Raw genomic sequence first — 19,222 nt, forward strand, 5'->3', positions numbered from 1 at the left:
TTTTTTAATGCATCTAATTAGTTGTTCTTATTATTTTTTTTAAATATATAAAAAAAAACACATATAGAACAGGGTAAGCATGGTGCGTTACTTCTGACCGAGGTTAGTTAGCACAGGGGTGGCAGAGGTCAGAATTCCACTCGGGCCTTGCCATCAACTGGCTACCCCTGGGTCTGTGTTTCATGCCATGTCTCATTTTAATGCAACATATTACATTGTCACATTAACTAGGCCAGGGTTGGCAATCTGGTGATAGCGGCTTGTCTGCGATGGTGGAAGTTGCCAGGGTACTTGGGGTGTTCTGGGCTCTGCGGTATCTTCCCTTGTTGATGGGCGGCACGTTCTGGGCACATCCTACAGGCTGTGGGTGGCAGGGCGGAGACATGACAAAACACAACACGACTGGATAATAGCGGTAATTATTTGCTACTGCATTTAGTTATTTATTGTATATTATGATGCTGGTGGAAATAATGGTAGTAATTATTGATATTATCATTTTTATTATTATTACTATCGTTATCATAAGTAGTCGGAATGGTGACAGTAGTATCTTTTTTTTTTTTTTTTTTGTTAATTATTTTTTTTTTATTTGCCTTGAATAGTTTTTTTTTTTTTTTTTTTTTTATATTGTTAATGTTATTAATGCTAATATGTCATTAGCTATATAGAGCACATGTACATAAACATACATTTCTATTCAGAAATTCAAACAATTCAACTGCTGTTCCGTTGAGATTCAATTTGATGTTTCACTGTATATACATACACTGTTCTCACTGTAATTTCACTCTTTGCACAATAAAAAACAAAAAACAAACAAAAAAAAAACCTTATACAAAATCCACCTCATTTTTAAACTCGGTTTAATCTAATTTAAGTTGAAATTAATTAAACATCCAAGTTGACTGTACTTTTTTTTTTTACAGTGCATAAAACAATAATATGATATTGTTGGCTGTCTCAAATGATGTCTTTAAATTAAACATAATTTTATTAAATGTGCACATTCCGCCATAAAACAAAATATACATGATGTTATTTTACAGAGCAAAATTTCACTTAAAAATTCCTTTGATAGATGCAAACCATAATGATAATGTAATAGGAAACAAATATATATATAAAAAAACAAATTATGTGCTTATTTTCTGATGGCTATTATTTCATTATTGTTCTATTTTAAGGTAAGTGAAGTTGCAAAATAGTTGTGACAAATTAAATGCTTAGTTGTTTTGTTTTATTACATTATATTTTATATTCTAATAATTCATATGGTGAAGTTGCAAAATAGTTGTGGAAAAGCCAAAATGTTTAAGTCCAACCAAAATCCATAAATATTATTGCATTGTTTAAATTAATACATTTTTAGCCAACTGTGATTTTGTACATGTATATTTCTGAAATGCATATCTTGTAATATGGACTCATGCACTATCTGTAAAGCTGCTTTGAAATGATGTGTATTGTGAAAAGCGCTATACATATAAATGTGAATTGAACTGAATGTCATAACAGCTCATCTGCTGTAGTAATTATAGATATTCTCGAGGAAAAAGCAATCAGCCTGCAGGTTTGTGCTGATGTTTCTGAGAAATTCAGATTTCTTAAGATAGTGACCTTTGGATAGGCTCTGTTTGTGACAAAATATGTGTTTTGTAAATATGAAAGATGAAACATGAATATTATTTCAGTTTAGTGTTGTACTGTATGTACTGAATCAGCTGGTTTCTTGACTGTTCAGGGTTGTCTTTCCCCACCTGACCGTACTTGGCTCCAGTTCAAAAACTATGTGTGTGTCGTGTCCTTGTAAGGGCCCCGACTAGACAAGAATCAACAAGCTAAACAGAGAGCGGCGTCGGACATGAGGCATTTACTGGTAAATACACTGCTGTTCTTCTTTATTCCTCCACGGTTAGCAACCCCGACAGCTGTAGATGTGTGATCAGGAAGAATCTACTCCTAAAATACTTGTGAAACAGGAACTATGCCACAGATCGATACTCTAACCATTGTACTGCAGGCATTGTTTGAGAACATTATTCGGTGGTAGTCTCATTTTTTATACGAACAAATTTTGTAATTTGTTGTTGTAAAGACTGGCATTTTTGGTGGCTGTTGAATGACTGATAGCCGTAAATGACCTCTAAAGAAAAGACTCATTCAACGGTCGCTCACTTTATGAACTAACATTTGTTTGTCCTTTTATTTCAAACTGTTTGATTGTGCAAACAAATCAAATTCTAGTACTCTTCATGGCAATAAGGTGGTCAGAAGTTTGCTTGTAAACTCGTTGTCTTCAGTTTCTGCTTTAAACGTGTCCTCATTTGAACAGTCAGGAGGTCATGTCACCATTAGCTTCTCCACATTTAGCATGCCTACATGCACAAACACACACACTGGTGGACAGAGAAGTACAAAGGGAGGGACCTTCTCAGCCCAACCAAAGAGTGTGTATTACGCTTTGATTGGTTTGTTCCAGGTGCTGGTGAGCAGCGATTGGCTGAAACCCCAACACATAACTGCTCCACGTTGAACTGATCTGACCTTCAGAACCATAAAATGTTACATTCCTTTCACATGTTTCGTTCTTAAAGGGATAGTTCACTCAAAAATTTACCCTCAAGTTGATCCAACCCTGTATGAGTTTCTGTCTTCTGCTGAACACAAAAGAAGATTTTGAAGAATATGTGTAACCAAACAGTTGATGGTAGCCATTGATTTTCATATTAGTCATAGTATTAAAAAATGGGTCAATCACTTGTTTCCACTTCTTCTTCGCTTATTTTTGGATCCGGAGATTCTGTACTCTTTCAGAAAGTGCGTAATAACGCCTCCTATAACAATGAAAATATGGATTGCTGGAAAATTCTGTCAATGGCGGGGAAAGAAAAAAATTGCATTACTTGAATGGAAAATTAAAGATTATTTTTTAAATAGGCCTACTATTGCTATTTGTTTCTTTTTTTGTTAAAGTTGTAACTAGATTATAGGAGTGAATTTTTTCTACTTCAAGTGTCATTTTTTAGTAATTGTTTGTGAATTTTACTAGCAATTTCTGAGTGAAATTTGTTTCTAAACCAAATTCTTTCACTGTACATTATCTAGGATTTTGAGATGTTAAACATAAGACTGTCCATCTCAGATTGACTGAAGATCTTTAAATATGCTTCGGTTTCTCACATCCTTTAAGTGTAATGAGACCGTGCTGAGATACAAATGTTGGTCCTTTGAGTATATTTCTCCTTCACTCTTTCAGAGTTTTCCACGTCTAGCCAACCGGGCGTTTAGCACAACGGTCCGGCAAATGAGAAACAAGGTGCCGGATTGCCAGAAGGTTTTCCTGGTAAGACAAATTTAGTCAAAAATACACTCCTATACATAAACTATTAATCAGTTCGGATGGAGAATGCACTTACATTTGCACAGAGTCGGAAATGAATCCAATAAAAACTGCAAGAAAAAAACAGGTCCACTGCAAACTGTTGGCAGCTCTGTCCTGTATAATTTTGAAGGTTATTCTGTATGCATAAAACATATTACGAGCGTTTTTCAGCATACTGTCTCTTCATCTAAAGTCAGCATCGATAACATGAATCTCCTGCTCTTCATCTTCATCTACTTATACAACAGCTTGTGCATCTTAGGATAGCGCAAAGACATTTATTAAACTTTAGTAAACATGTAATAACTACACAAATAGTGACTAAAAGAAATATGTAGAAAGTTAAGGTAAAATAAATTCATTATGAATAATTATAAAAATATTTTAGTAGTATATCTGATTAGAAGAAACACTTTTTTTCAAATGTTTTATCCACATTTACAGGAGGATAACGGTCTGCCTATCCACATTAAAGGAGGCACTACTGACGTCCTTCTGTACCGTTTGACCATGACCATCACATTAGCAGGTACAAAACCTCACGGTCAATCATGAAAACTCGGATTTACTTATTTTTCTTGATTCAGGTTCATATAAAGTACATACCAGTATTAAGATAAGTCTCCTTTTTCTTTGTGATTCTGTTTAGGCACTGGCCTTTCCTGTTACTGGTTGCTGTTTGCCTCTTTCCCCAAGAGGAAAGCATAATAACTTTAAAGCTGCATGATGCTGTACAAATCCATTTCATTTCAAATACCTTGAACAATAAAGCACTTATATTAAAGATGAATGTATAAATCCTACAAATGGGTCTCTATCATTGGGTATAGTGTTTGGTCACTACAGTATGCACTACAGGACAAAAATATATATTTTTTATGTTTTTGAAAGAATTTTTTATGTTTTCGAAAGAAGTAATTATGTATTTTTAGGGGTCCTTTATGCTCACCAAGACTGCATTTATTTGATCAAAAAAATACAGTAAAAACAGAAATATTGTGAAATATTATTACAATTAAAAAACTATTTTCTGTTAAAAGCCATTCAGTCTTCAGTGTCACATGATCCTTCAGAAATCATTCTAATATGCTGATTTACTTTTCAAGAAACATTATTATTTTCGATGTTGAAAACAGTTGTGCTGCTAAATATTTTGGTCCCACTTTATATTAGGAGTCTTTAAATTCATCATTTGATACAATGCACTTATTATACGTACATACATGTTTTACATAGTACTTATATTATTATAATTACACTGTTGACCTTTCCCTTACATTTGAACCCACCAAACCGGTCCCTAACCTTACCGTATCTCACCTCAATAGCAGCACACAAGTGCTTTGCAATACAACATGAACACAATAAGTACATTGTACTTTTTTAAAATGCAAGTACATAGTAGTTAAAGATACCCAATATAAAGTGTGACCATTATTTTTTGTGCAAATTGTAATACATTTTTTCAGGATTCTTTAATAAATAGAAAGTAAAAATAAGAATTTTTTTGTAAGATTATAAATGTTTTTACTGTCAGTTTTGATCAACTGAATGCATCCTTGCTGAATAAAAGTATTAATATCTTTCAAAATCCAAACATTTGAACAGTGGTGTGTCACTGAATCAACAATAAGCACTTGGCGCCACCTACAGTCCCTAGCAAAACACGGCTGAACTTTTAACTTGACTTTTATATAAGGTTAGTGTTGTTCAGATATTTTCCAAAAAATGATGCCATAACTTAACACATCTCAAAATGAATTTCTGTTGCAAAAAAATGCTCACTGCTTAACAAATTGGGCTTGTTCCACAAGAAGAGCTCACCAATTTTTAAAAGCTTCTGTCCAAAAATATATCAAACAATACTTTGAATATTATGCAAATTGCTTTAATATCACTCTTAGAAAGTTAGTTACAATTAATACAGAGATGAAAAAAAGCCCTTTTTGACTTGTTTTGGCACAGCATGCATAAGTGCAGTAAGATGAGGTACTGTGTCCTTGTAGCATTGAAAGAATTAAGACATATTTTGAGATTTCAATACCAGAAAAACAAATCCAGTTTTTATCAGGATTCAGGATAAAGTGACAGAACTTTTAAAAATGCATAAAATCATCATGCCACCAGGAATCTAGAAAACTCTGAGATTAAAGCAGCATTTGCATCTAATAAACCTTCAAACTTGTGAAATCTTACCTAGGGATCGTCATACTACGTCTCTCTCTCTCTCTCTCTCTCTCTTTCACACACACACACACAGTTTTCCACATAATGGTAATGTATGACAATTTAACACTAGGCATTATGAATGTTATTATGAACTCTTTCCCCTGCAGGAAAACCTGCAAGTTATAATTACATAACAAAATTAACTAATCAATTCAATAATTTTTTTTAAGATGCAGAATGCAAATATACACTACCATTCAAAAGTTTGTGGTCACTAAGTTTTTGAAATAAGTATTTTATGCTCACCAAGCTGGCTGCATTTATTTAATCAAAAAATACAGTAAAAACAATAATAACTTGAAATATTATTACCATTTAAAGTAACGTCATTTATTCCTGTGATGGCAAAGCTGAAATCAGCATCATTACTCCAGTCTTCAGTGTCACATGATCCTTCAGAAATCTTTCTAATATGCTGATTTGCTTCTCAAATCATTTTTCAGGATTCTTTGGTGAATAAAAATTTAAAAAGAATCACATTTATTTGAAATAGAAATATTTTGTAACATTATAAATGTCTTTACTGTCACTTCTGGTCAATTTAAGGTATCCTTGCAAAATAAAAGTATTAACTTCTTTCAAAGTCCAAACTTTTGAACAATAGTGTATCAATGGCATGAATAAACAATAATAAGCACTTGGCGCCACCTACTGCCCACAGCAAAACACAGCTGAACTTTTAACTTTAATTATAACGTTACTGATCCAGACTTTTGAGCGGTAGTGTAAATCATTTGTCAATGTGCAGTTTTAGTGCATACATTACCAGTGCATTAAAGTCCTGTAAGACATATAAAGGCTGATCCCGTCATACTGTCCAGTGTCTTGCGGTATTCCTTCCATTTTCTGAGACACGGATGTAGAGGCGAACATGGTTGGTATAGAAGCTTTCCCATGATGCTCTAGTCTAGCGCAAGAAGCGGATGCTCATCTTGTGATCAATGTTGACTTTCTCCAAAGACTGATACAAAACAATAAACAGGTCGAAACACAAGTATTAGCAATCATTTTCCGCTGGCGCTTTCAAAAGCCGTGAATGCAGAATTTTAGCCGATACCTTACGAAACTCCTCAAAAGATATTGCGTCATCACGGTCTAGATCTGCCTCCTGAATAGTGCGGTCTGCTATGCTCTCCAGCTGCTCCTCGGTCACCTGCATCCCTAGCATGTCCCGGAGAACCTGTCAATCAGTCTGCTGTCAGTCATGTTCAGTTTGTGAGAAGACAGCAGAATGAAGAAACTACTGACCTTTAAAAGCTCATTTCTGGAAATCTTGCCATCCTTGTCCTGGTCATACAACTGAAACGCAACTACAGGAATGAAGAACCAGGTGAGGTTGAAATGATCTTCTCATTCCTTTCAATTCAAATCAATATTTCACGTCGATTTATTTCTTTATTTGGTGAACAGCAGTGTAATAAACAGGATATTGCACTGTCAGATGGTCATTCTCATAAAATAAACCCTTTCATGATGATATATCTCCATTATTGACCATCTGAGTGTACATTATCTCTATAGTAACATCATCTGTTCCATTACTGAAAGGATGTGGTTAATCTACCAGGTAAAAGCGAAAGCAAACATACATTTGAGTTTGTTGCTCCTGCTATTAATGGGCTCAGGAGAATTGGGGTCTTTGGGTCGGTCCTTGTCAACAGGCCGGAAATGCGCCAGGATCCTCACAAAAGCGTTAAAGTCCACTGTTTCCTTTCTGAGAATGACATAATTGTTTATATCAACAAGATACAATCACTGTTTATGATTTTGGTAACTGAAAAAGAGCTTTTTGAGAATTGCATTTACACATGCGGCATGACGTCTTTCAGAACTGATTTCCAGATAACAAACTAGATTTAACAGTCTAAACAAAAGGCAATCGACTAATCACAGTTTGTTTCGTTTTTATAAGTTGTTTAAAGGTGTAGTGGAGGATTTTCTTTTTCCGGGTGGATCATCAAGACTATTGGTCCTCCTAAGTGTCAATCATTCTGGTGATATGTTTACGTAAGGCCGTCGTACGTGCTCATGCACACGATTCACACGATGGCGTGCGCTCAAAACACAGGTTGGGCTTCCCACTGATGCCTCAGTCGTGAAGTTTCTACTTGACAGGTAAAGTTTGGCATGCTATTTGGAGAAATCCATTTAAAATCACTGCTAGTAAAAGTTAATGTAAGCTATGATTAGCTCGTGCACACGTTTAATAGGCGTTCCCTCTCGGGAGCAGGAGTGTTGCCCATGTGCATTTTTTCAAAAAGTGGAGAGGGCGGTTCTTTTCTAAAATTCGGGAAAATCCTCCGCTATACCTTTAAGGGTGGTGATATCTGAAATAAATTATAGCCTACCACAATAATAGCTCAGCATGAAAATCATACTTAAATAGACAGTTCAGGCCTTGTGTTAGACAGTTAAAAGTGCTTAATGTTAGATTCCAACATTCAACACTTCAATGTTAACATCAATTATTTGCAATCCTCTAAAATATTACTTGTAGCTTATGCCAAGATTCGCTCACCCTGGGGAGAAGAAGGCACTTATTATTCTGTCTCTTATGGGGTTCATTGCCAGCTCCTTTATGGCTTCAAAATCCTGAGGACTATGTGAGAACGAGACAGGAGGAACGGGCAAATATTTTTTAAGTTACAAGTGAAATCTTAACTGAGGTAGTGTCATGATAAGACATCAGTCAAGGCATCAGTCTAAACATCAGGCTCACCAGAGATGACCTCGTCCTTCTTTATCTAGAACTTTGAAGCGATCATACAAACGAATAATGTGGGCATGCGAGACTGGAAAAGAGAAATCACATATTATGAATTATGTTTCACTGAAGCCCTGTAGCATCATGACTCAACAAATAAGGAGTGCATCAATTCCAATGGACCGTATACAAATTGAATTGACCATTTAATCAATTTTCCTCTAACAAACCTCACTGACATTCATTGGTGCATTTTTATTTCTAAATTGCTCAACATATACACATACACTATTTGTGCAATACCCAGTGTGTATTTGTTTATCAGTGGTTTGCAACTGTGAAGTAAAGTCTCATGAGCTAAACACCTGTCATTGTCAATCTAGGACAGTTTTTGCACATGCACCCGAATTTATACCCAAACTTTGAGATACTTTTATCTTAGCAAACATATGCACCTGAATGTTAGTATAAACGGCAACAAATGTTCAGATAAGTTACAATTTTTATTTTATATCGTTCAAGCGCGACAACAACGCCAGTGTAATAAAGTAACTCACAGCCTGTTTCTTGCACCAACTCCTCGACGTTCGGGATTTTTAAAAGGGTGGAGCTCGTCGAACCCATTTTATATCGTTATGTCGACAGCTTTTAAACATTTATACCATATCCAGATAAATGAGAGCAAAAACGGATGAAAACTAAGAAGTCACGACATCAAAAATCAGATTTTAAAAGTTGCTAAATGTTAACGGGATGTTTGCACGCGCCGCTGCTCTTTCTTGTGCTTGCTCAGACTAATTCACGCTCTGTGTACACAGATTGCAACGCCCAATGCAATAACGAAATCCAATTCTTTTGAGTCGAATCTTTTCAATGAATCCACGTCTGAGCGGTTGAATGATTCATTTATGAATTGGACTGAATCGGTAACAGTGATTGAACTGAGAACCGTTTCTGTTCGAACGACTTGAGCCAAGAACAAAATGCAAAAATGTTATAAATAAAAAGTACTTTATGTATTTTTACGGCGTGAATGTATTCACATTTTATCAACACACTAGTAGAAATGGTTTTAAAACATTTAAACGTGCAAAAACTTTCGTAGACAAAAAAATATTTTTAGCTTATGTTTAAGAGATAGGCTACATCATTGTTGCAACTGAATTCGGACGCAGAAAGTGACAATAAATATTTTTGAAAATAAAACTAAAAACAGCAGTGGGCCTGTCCAAATACCCACACATGTGGTCTTGGTCACTGACAGCGCGTGCGCGCAACAGGAAGTTAGTGCAAGATTGTCCCAGGTCTAAAAATGGTAAAGCGCAGTACAACGCTCACATCTATATGACCCGCCGCTTCTGAGGGGTATTTGCGTCTATGGGTATTTGTCATGATATTTGTATTTGAGGCTAAAGCGTATCCCGTCATTCATCGCGTTCAGGAACTGACGTACCCGATTTTGTAGGACAGTGGTTCTCAACTGGTTAGGCCACGAGGCACACATTTTCCATGGTCATTAAGCCTCGACCTTTTTTTTTTTTAATGTTGTTCGCGACTTTTTAATGTTGTCATTTCGTCTGAATATCAACATTTGTGAGTTTTAGTCAGTCGAAACAGTTTTGAGGTTAATTTATCTAATTTTGTGTCCCTGGAAAATATGATTATGACATGTTGAATATCAAAGTTTTTTGTGTCTATTTGTTAATGAGGGATTTGTGGACACATTCATGTTTTTAGATTTGTGGAGTAAAAGTTATAATTTTATATTTTTTTAGTAAAAAGATTAAATTAGACCCTTGTAAGATGACCCCTTCAGAATTAGCACAGAAGTGGCATGTTGTTACTAGTGTTATTATTTTTTATGGGGTTATTATTTAATAATTCCATGAATTAGATTATTAAAGTAGTTCACTTTAAAAATGAAAATTCTGTCATCATTTACTCATCCTCAAACCTGTTGGAATTTCTTTCTTCTTCTGAACACACATGAAGATATTTTGAAGAATGTCGATAACCAGACAGTTGATGGACCACATTGACTTCCATAGTAGGAAAAAAAATACATCATGTAAGTAGAAAAGTGATCAAGTGCAAAGACAACAAGTTTGGGTCATGACATAAGCTATAAAATATGCATTTATTATGTCAAGTCACCTTCATATAGCGCTTTTAACAATATAGATTGTTTCAAAGCAGTTTTACAGAGATAATAGGAAATTACAGTAACAGAGATTTTTTGGGATTTACAGCAGCTCTAGAATAAAGTTATTGTCCAGCTAAAGTTAGTTTTGATTGATTGATTCACTTCCGTTGCAAAGATCATTAGTTATTAACTTAGGGGCCGCTAACACGACACCGTTCAGCGCGCTCCGGCCCGCTCATCCGCACAAAACAGTGTCTGGTGGCTCGAGAACGCAAACCCTGAAATAGATTCCAAGGTGCAAGCCTTGAAATTTTTTGAAAAAAAGGTTATCTATGCGCAAACCTCAAAAACGCTGAGAGAACGCAGACGCATATGTGCAAAGGCGTGTAGTCCTTCTTTAGCCTACAAACCAACCCTCAACAAACTACTTGTCTGGCCTTAAAAATTATAATAAAGAATTATTTTTCGCTTCCGTGTAGCCACGTGAACCGTAATTATCCCAACAACGTTTTATCTGTACAGAGGTGAAGGGAAGGAGGCCTAGTTGACTAGTTGACACTTCAGGACTGCGTTGTCGTCGCGTCCAGGCGCAGGTCCTTCATCAGATCTGGATACGGCCTGGATCCGGCGGACTGCGTTAAACCTTGGGATAAACAGAGAGACTAATATTAGCGTAGACACCATCCTTCTTATGATGTAACAAGTACATCAGGATTCATGGGAAGTGTTCCCGGTTCCGGCTGACCTAATCTATGAAGCCTAACATTGAATTATAGAAGTCTATAATGTGTTATGTGTATGCTAGGTCAAAGAGAAGTGTTTTTAGTCTAGATTTGAACTGACAGAGTGTGTCTGCTTCCCGGACAATGGTAGGAAGACTGTTCCAAAGTGTTGGTGCTAAATAGGAAAAGGATCTACCACCAGCAGTCGATTTTGATATTCTAGGTATTATCAACTGGCCGGAATTTTGAGATCGCAAGAAGGACTATAATGAGTTAAGAGCTCGCTCACGTACTGGGGAGCTAAACCATTTAGTGCTTTGTAAGTTATCAGCAATATTTTAAAATTGATACAACGTTTAATAGGGAGCTAATGCAGTGTTGACAGAACCGGGCTGATAATAGTCATACTTCCTGGTTGCTGCGTTTTGGACCAGCTGTTGTTTGTGCATTATATGTCTATATAGTAAAAAACTTTTTTTATTGCATAACAGAACAATAACAACACACATAGAGATCACAATGTATTAAACTATTATCTATTACATTCATAATAGCATTAAAAGAAAAAATATTTTTTTAGAGTGTCTATTGTGTAGTGTGTAGCTATGCGTGATGGCGTAATCACGTAACGTAAATGAATCAGTTTTTTGAACTGGTTCTGCGAAATTGTTCAAAAGAGTCGATTAGGTGAAATGAGTTTTATTTCTCATCACTATATGCTACTACACAACGGCTCGTGATTATTTATGAACAAACACGTAGGCTATATTTGTAGTAGGCTAGGCTAGCATGTGTTTGTTCATAATAATCACATTTAGCCTAATTTATAACAAATAGGACGTTTGTTTGTTTTTATTTAGCCTATTCATTTATTTGTATTCATGCTAATCTCAATGCATTATTTTTATATCATATTTTAGATTATTTTTGTCACCATCGAACGCTCACACGAATAGTTGTAAAATTGTGGCCTATACCTTGTATCTGACAGTCGGTCTCCGCACAAATTAATAAACAATTTGAGGGCAAAAATGGCTCTGACATTATCTTATACACTGGATGTCGACAGAGTCTTTTTAATACACTGGATGGCGCCAGAGTCTTTTGTATTTTTGCCTGTTATCAAACAAGACTGTCGTGGGAATGTGTGACTGCTGATCTGCGAGCTTGGTCTGTTGCTGAGTACTAGTAGTTGCTTTAAAGACAAATTACTGAGGAAACGCTAGACTACAGATGATGAAAGTATACTTGTTCAGCACAAGATCATCATCTAGTCATGTGGGAATGTTTATTGAATGAAACAACCTGCTGGTAGACAGTTAACTCTAGACTTATGTTTTAAAAATATCCAAAATGGTGTCAGGCAAGGCAAACTTAAATATATCACTAGAAATGTATTATGATCAAACTATTTCGACAAAAAGGATCACATTATTTTGTTTCTAAAATCTCATATCCAGATGCAAATACATTGAATGGATGACATGTGTGGACAAGAAACTCTGCCACCTTCCATGACATTCATCCCAAAAAAAAAAAAAAGGAATGAATTTGGCAAATCAAAATCATCCACCGTCTTAGACATTTAAAGACATTTTGTGCCTGTTATCAAAACTGGAGCATAAAAATACAATCAATGCCAGGTGCAGTCACATGTGTTTAAAAGATCAAAATGTAAAGGAAGAGAACAACAACAATAACAAAAACTTTTTTACAAAAAAAAAGAAAAGAAAAAAAAAAGGCTCAAACACAAGCCCACTCAGAATTTCTCGTAATGGACAAAATGATGACCTCAAACACAAATACTTACATAATAAAGGCATTAAATATAAGGCATTAATTATATTAATTATAGGCATAATAAAGGCATTAATTAATGCCTTTATTAATTAATGAAGGCATTAAAATTCTTACATAATACCTCTTGGCATGCTTTTTACTGCATGCTTATAAGGAATTGTTATTGCACTAATAATGAGTTTTGACATGTGTTGTTGGTATATGCAAAACAAGGCTAGTTGTGAGGTCTTGAAGGAATACATTTGCTATTTTTATATTCAATCTTAGTTCTGCAGTAAAGCTTAATCATTTAAAGCTGTTAATTTTATTACATTTGTGTAATATGCTCTAATAAAACTTCATTATTGCATTTCCTCAGGTAAAATGCAGTTTTACAGTTGTGAAGTTGGCAGTTCTCTGTGAACTCTGTGTACTTATTCATTCCCGGTGGACTTAATTAAGAATACATTCCCGTTGGAAGCCATTATTATCACCAGTGATATGATTAGAGGCCTAATTTAATTCCCTTGTACACACACTAAAAACTGTCTCCTGGAACGTTTTGCAAAGGGAATTTGTAAACGGAGATTTTAATTCCAAACAATGACATTTCATGTTGCATTATAGTTGCTTCAAGAACAACTTTATAGTTGCTAAAAGTACTGGGGAATCTTATGTTAAGAATTCACTTCAATTCACTTCAATAAAATGTCAACTGACCAGTTTGTGCTTGGGACATTACGCCGCATGGGGATGTGGGGACTTTCATGATGTTTTTGCATATTTTCATGATGAGGACACGTGCACAAGTCATATATGCCATTTGCACATCATATTTTACATTAATATAACAGAAAGTTAAAATTACAAAACAGTCCCTAACTGATTTTAAAACAGGATTTGGTTAATTTTATATTAAAAATCCTGTCGTCAAAAACATTCATTAAATGTGGAAAATTCAAGGATGGTTGGTTGCCAAGTGGAATATTTTTAAATACACAGGTTGCAGAGGGAAACATCTATGATGTCACAGACCGTGTGATGCAGGTTAAGAGACTTGAGACTATATCCAAACAAGTGTAATTACTCACTAAATTAAGCAATTCATGTTTACCACAATCTGCAGGTTGTCACTCGCAGTGCAACATTAATAGCTGTCCAAGTCAACATAATAGTTCCGGGATAATGTAGAAGAGCATTACTATAAATGGTTGTACACTCCTTTCAAAAAAAGAAAAGAAAAGATGTTTCACCTCCTTCAGGGTTCCCAGGTGTAAAGCAATTTCCTCACGTTTCTGGTTTATTCTTAAAGCACAAACAATTGGGAAGAAGAAGAGTTCAGCTTTGGAAACTCCACTGAAACCTCATCTGACCACTCTGACTCAGTGTATATTTCTGCCTGTCATCTTTAAATGTGCAATCTCACTCCACATGGGGCTTGACATAGGCTACATTTATAAAAAATAAAGGTTCCAAAAGGAGGTTTTCGCAGTGATGCCATCGAAGAACCATTTTTGTTGCAACAAAGAACCATTAAGTGAACAGTTCTTAAAAGAACCTTTTTTTTTTTCTTAGTGTGAAGAACATTTTAATAATCCAAAGAACCTTTTTCCACATAACCTTGTTGGTTCCATGGATATTAAAGGTTCTTTATGGTATCATCAATGAAAGAACCTTTATTTTTAAAGGGATAGTTTCTGTGAAAATTCTGTCAATCTGTGAATGTGCGAATAAAAGCCTAAAGCTGTTCATCATATAAAGTGATCATGTCTCTTCAGAAAATCTGGACTAAAGCGCTCAATTCATATGGATAAGTTTTATGATCTCTTTATGAACTTTTTGAAGCATCAGTTGCGTAGCTGTAAATGGAGGACCATAAATCTCTCAGATTTCATGAAAAATATCTTCATTTGTGTTCTAAAGATGAATGAAAGTCCTACGGGATTGGTACGACATGAGGGTGAGTAATAATGACAGCATTTTCATTTTTGGGTGAACTATCCCTTTAAGAGTGAAGACTTCTTTACTCATTTCAACTTTGAAACACACTATATTGGCATAAATGAGCAATTAATCTCTATAATTAATCTAGATTAATCTTCCTTTGTATTCTATACTCAACTCTTGTGCCATACACAAAACGTTCTGTCTTACAACATGCTGGATTGGAAATGCTGGCAACACCCACACAGTGCTTCCCGAAGGTCTGCATTGCTCAGAAACTGTTTGTTCCAGATATTTATCTGAAAGAAAAGCAATGCTCTCAAAATCACATCCTTTGTTTACATTAATCCTGAAATATTGCCTTACTAACTGTTTTGAAAGTGAAATGGTTCGTCAAACGGCTGTTTTTTGGTGCGTCATTAGTCAGTCATTATTATGACCATCAGGAATGTCCCAGGAATATGGGAGAAAATTCAGATATAAATCATTGTATATTATATTATATTATATTATATTATATTATATTATATTATATTATATTATATTATAATTTTCAGGGAAATGCATAGTTCTAGGCAGGTCTTGACCACATTACAGTTCCATATTACTTCACAAAATGATTTCAGTTATTTCAAAGGTCCTTACAGCCCACATTAAAACCCACAACGACACCGACCTGAACGAAAGACAAATTATTTCCATGTTTTCTGCCACAAAATTACGTTTTATCGAAATACTCTTTCTCACGCTCTCTCTCCCCCTCAGATGCACACACACTCTGACAGAAACGTGTTGTCAGCGCTGCTCGGACGATTTTATCAGGTAAATAGTTAAGCAACCTAAAGCTACATGACATTTCTCACTAGAAATGTAATAACGGCGCTGTTCTTGAAGCAGATAAACTTACAGTTTCGCCATTAGAAGAGACGCTGCTGCCGAACACTTTTGAGAGACGCACAGACTGAGGTAATTCATACATGCTTCATTTCTTTCTCTCTATCTCTCTCTAATAACTGCATTACACTGCTATCAGTGGCTCAAGTCTCTGTCAAAAACCTGACGATGTCAACATCTGAACAATGTAGGCTATTTTATATTTTATATTACATTGAACAATTATATCATATTATATTTAAGCATATAGGTTACTTCCCTGATTATGCATGAAAATAAAAATGATGTAATTATTTAGTTATATTTATTTTCCTTTATTTGCCTGTTTTAAATGTGTTTATTATATAAAATTTAATACTAATATTTAATTAGTATTAAATTGGCTTTTTAAGGTAAGCTATGATGCATGTGATGTGATGTTCTAGCCTGTGGAGTTTAAATTCTAATGTGATATTTGGCTAGTTTTGTGGTTATTATGTATGATTACAAATGCTTATTATTTAACAAAGTATTATTAAACAACCTGTTTTCTATAAGATCTCTCAATCCTCATTTCTTGTCAAACTTGGCATTACATTATTTACTTTTCAGCCAGATGTGAGTCATTCCATAAAAACGACATAGTAAATTCCCTCAGTGTATGACACAGGGATTTGTCTCATGGAGAGTAGATCCTTACATAAACTTAGTAATTCAATGAAACTACTACAATGGCCTTGTTGAACATTGACCTACTGGTTCAGCCCGCAAAACATGAAATGAAACTTTAATCTAATTGCACAAAGAACCAGCCATTGTTTGGAACTAGGGACAGCCACCAACAGTTTACCTGTTGAAAACTCTTATGTTCTTTCCATCCAGTTTAATTCCTGTAACCCATACCTCTTTCTGTTTTCACCTAAGCTTGGAAATGAAAGTAGTTTGGATGATTGATAGACGCTAAACAGGACACACCACAAAGGTCATCATCATAATACAACACATGATATATACAGAGACAGGAGACTAAGAAAACAACAACCTACATTGTACGATTCCCATTATCAACACAAAAAGAATGTGCTTTGAATGAAATCGTTAAAATTGTGAAAGTGAAAGCTTGTTAGGTATAGGCACCATGCCAAGGGGAAAGGACATATTTCCTGTCTTTCGGACATTGACCATTATGTTGGAATGCAGAAATTATGGTCAAAGGTCTTTTGTGCAAATGTTTTTGTTTTCTTGGGATATTCCAAGCTCGAACAAAACAAGACAACATGGTCAAACCCCTAACTTTTAGCGTTAGATCTAACCGATGCCACTCTCAAGGGGATTTTTTTAAGGTGTAGAAGGTGAACCTGTCGAGTCACAATGACTAACAACTAATTTTGGTCTACCTGGGTATTTTGCCAATGTTCTGAGTTGAAATGCCACTTTATCCATCTCACTTTAACGTAAGAGTGGGCGAAGTGTGAAAAGGCTTCCGGTGTCATTTTACTTCCAGTAAAATACTCACCTTGCCATTTCACTTCCAGTTATTTTACCGGTACAAATACAGTCCTTTATGCTGCATTACATTGTAAACTGATAATTGTTACCATAATAATAAACCCACTGGTTTGTAGCACAAATAGCTTTACAGTTTTTTTGCACTTTGTTATTCTTGTTATTCCACAGCTATGCATACGACACACAGATTTACTTAGCCCTATCGCCTAACGATTACAGCCCCATTGACTCCCTTTGCCAATGCACTGATGAAGTAAACAGTTGGAGGTGCCAAAACATTCTTCAGTTAAACAAAGACAAAACTGAATTCATTGCATTTGGAAACAAAGATGTTCTCAAGGTGAATGCATACCTTCACTCTAGGGGTCAATCAACTAAAAGTCAAGTCAGGAATCTTGGTGTGACTCTAGAGTCAGACCTTAGTTTCAGTAGTCATGTCAAAGCAATAACTAAATCAGCATACTATCATCTGAAAAATATTGCAAGAATTAGATGCTTTGTTTCCAGTCAAGACTTAGAAAAACTTGTGCATGCATTCATCACCAGCAGGGTGGATTATTGTAATGGACTCATCACTGGCCTTCCCAAAAAGACCTAAGACAGCTGCAGCTCATACAGAACGGTTCTGAGCAGAACCAGAAAATATGAACATATCACACCAGTCCTCAGTTCTTTACACTGGCTCCCAGTTACATTTAGGATTGATTTTAAAGTATTATTACTGGTATATAAATCACTCAATGGCCTAGGACCTCAATACATTGCAGATATGCTCACTGAATATAAACCCAATAGATCACTCAGATCATTAGGATCACATCATCTAGAAATAGCAAGGGTTCACTCTAAGCATGGCGAGTCCGCTTTTAGCTATTATGCCAGCCGCAGCTGGAACCAGCTTCCAGAAGAGATCAGATGTGCTCCTACTGTAGTCACTTTCAAATCCAGACTCAAAACACATCTGTTTAGCTATGCATTTACTAAATGAGCACTGTGCCGCTGTTCGTCCGACTGTTTGTACTGTACTGTATTTTATTTTTTATTCTAAACTGTTTTAATTATTCTTCTTTCTTTTGATTATTTTAATTTCTTCTTTGTAAAGCACTTTGAATTACCATTGTGAATGAAATGTGCTATATAAATAAACTTGCCTTGCCTTGCCTTCTAGCTATTTACGTAAAGCAAATATCGAATCGGAAGTCTTGCGCATTCAAAGAAAATATTGTACTTGCATTGCAAAATAAGGTTAAAATCTGTAGAGATATAAAAGACACAGTCATGGAAAGTCATGCTGAAAAAAATAGAGGCAAGGGAACTGTGAGAAGTGCCCATTATTCTGTCCATTTAAGGTGAAAAAGCCCTTCTCCAAATAAAAGAGGAAAATGCAATAGGGATGCAATATCAGTGAATGAAAGAGGCACTCATCTGTTGCTCGACAGGTTCAACTGCATGTGATGTTTACCTGTGCATGACACTAATTGCACAGTTGTCTTATACCTAATGACCTTAGTGAAACCAGACAGGTGACAAATCTAAGGCAACAGCAAACGCAAAGCTGAAACTAAATAAGGCAGAGGTGTGTGGAGAATGGAAATGTACAAATTGTTCTCCTATCCAATTAGAAAACAGAAAAAAAGAGGCACCGTGAAAGAAACGCCAAAGTATATTTTTGACAGATGGTGGTTTGGAGAATGTGCCCTTAAAAACTGGAAAACAACCAGCTTTTAATTACCACATGCCTAAAAGAGGGATGAACGTCTCATTAGTGCAGAACAGGTTGACGGGACTCTGCTGACACCATTTACCACTGGCTCTAATTGCTGAAATTATTGAAGGCCTGTATGTGTGTCCTGTTCATGTGACTCTGTGCTGCTCTGTTGTCAAGAAAGGGACCCAATGTGTGAACTTTACTGAGACACATAATAATAATAATA

The 19,222-nt window shown here is 35.5% G+C and overlaps 2 protein-coding genes across 2 annotated transcripts; one reads left to right on the top strand and one right to left on the bottom strand.

Moving 5' to 3' along the window:
- Positions 1-1,747: 1,747 nt before the first annotated feature.
- On the top strand, positions 1,748-4,192 carry cox7a1 (cytochrome c oxidase subunit 7A1). The gene is made up of 4 exons (XM_079886950.1): positions 1,748-1,879; positions 3,260-3,346; positions 3,830-3,914; positions 4,035-4,192. The coding sequence occupies exons 1-4, from the start codon at positions 1,865-1,867 to the stop codon at positions 4,091-4,093; spliced, it is 246 nt and encodes an 81-aa protein (XP_079743076.1). The 5' UTR covers positions 1,748-1,864; the 3' UTR covers positions 4,094-4,192.
- A 2,088-nt stretch (positions 4,193-6,280) lies between these two features.
- Positions 6,281-9,156, bottom strand: chp2 (calcineurin-like EF-hand protein 2). Its single transcript, XM_079886949.1, has 7 exons — positions 8,876-9,156; positions 8,334-8,406; positions 8,133-8,213; positions 7,204-7,328; positions 6,863-6,924; positions 6,672-6,794; positions 6,281-6,575 (listed from the first exon to the last, which is right to left on the bottom strand). The coding sequence occupies exons 1-7, from the start codon at positions 8,940-8,942 to the stop codon at positions 6,522-6,524; spliced, it is 585 nt and encodes a 194-aa protein (XP_079743075.1). The 5' UTR covers positions 8,943-9,156; the 3' UTR covers positions 6,281-6,521.
- Positions 9,157-19,222: the final 10,066 nt, after the last annotated feature.

The sequence above is a fragment of the Squalius cephalus genome (genome assembly GCF_949319135.1).
Source record: "Squalius cephalus genome assembly, chromosome: 11".
NCBI lineage: Eukaryota > Metazoa > Chordata > Actinopteri > Cypriniformes > Leuciscidae > Squalius > Squalius cephalus.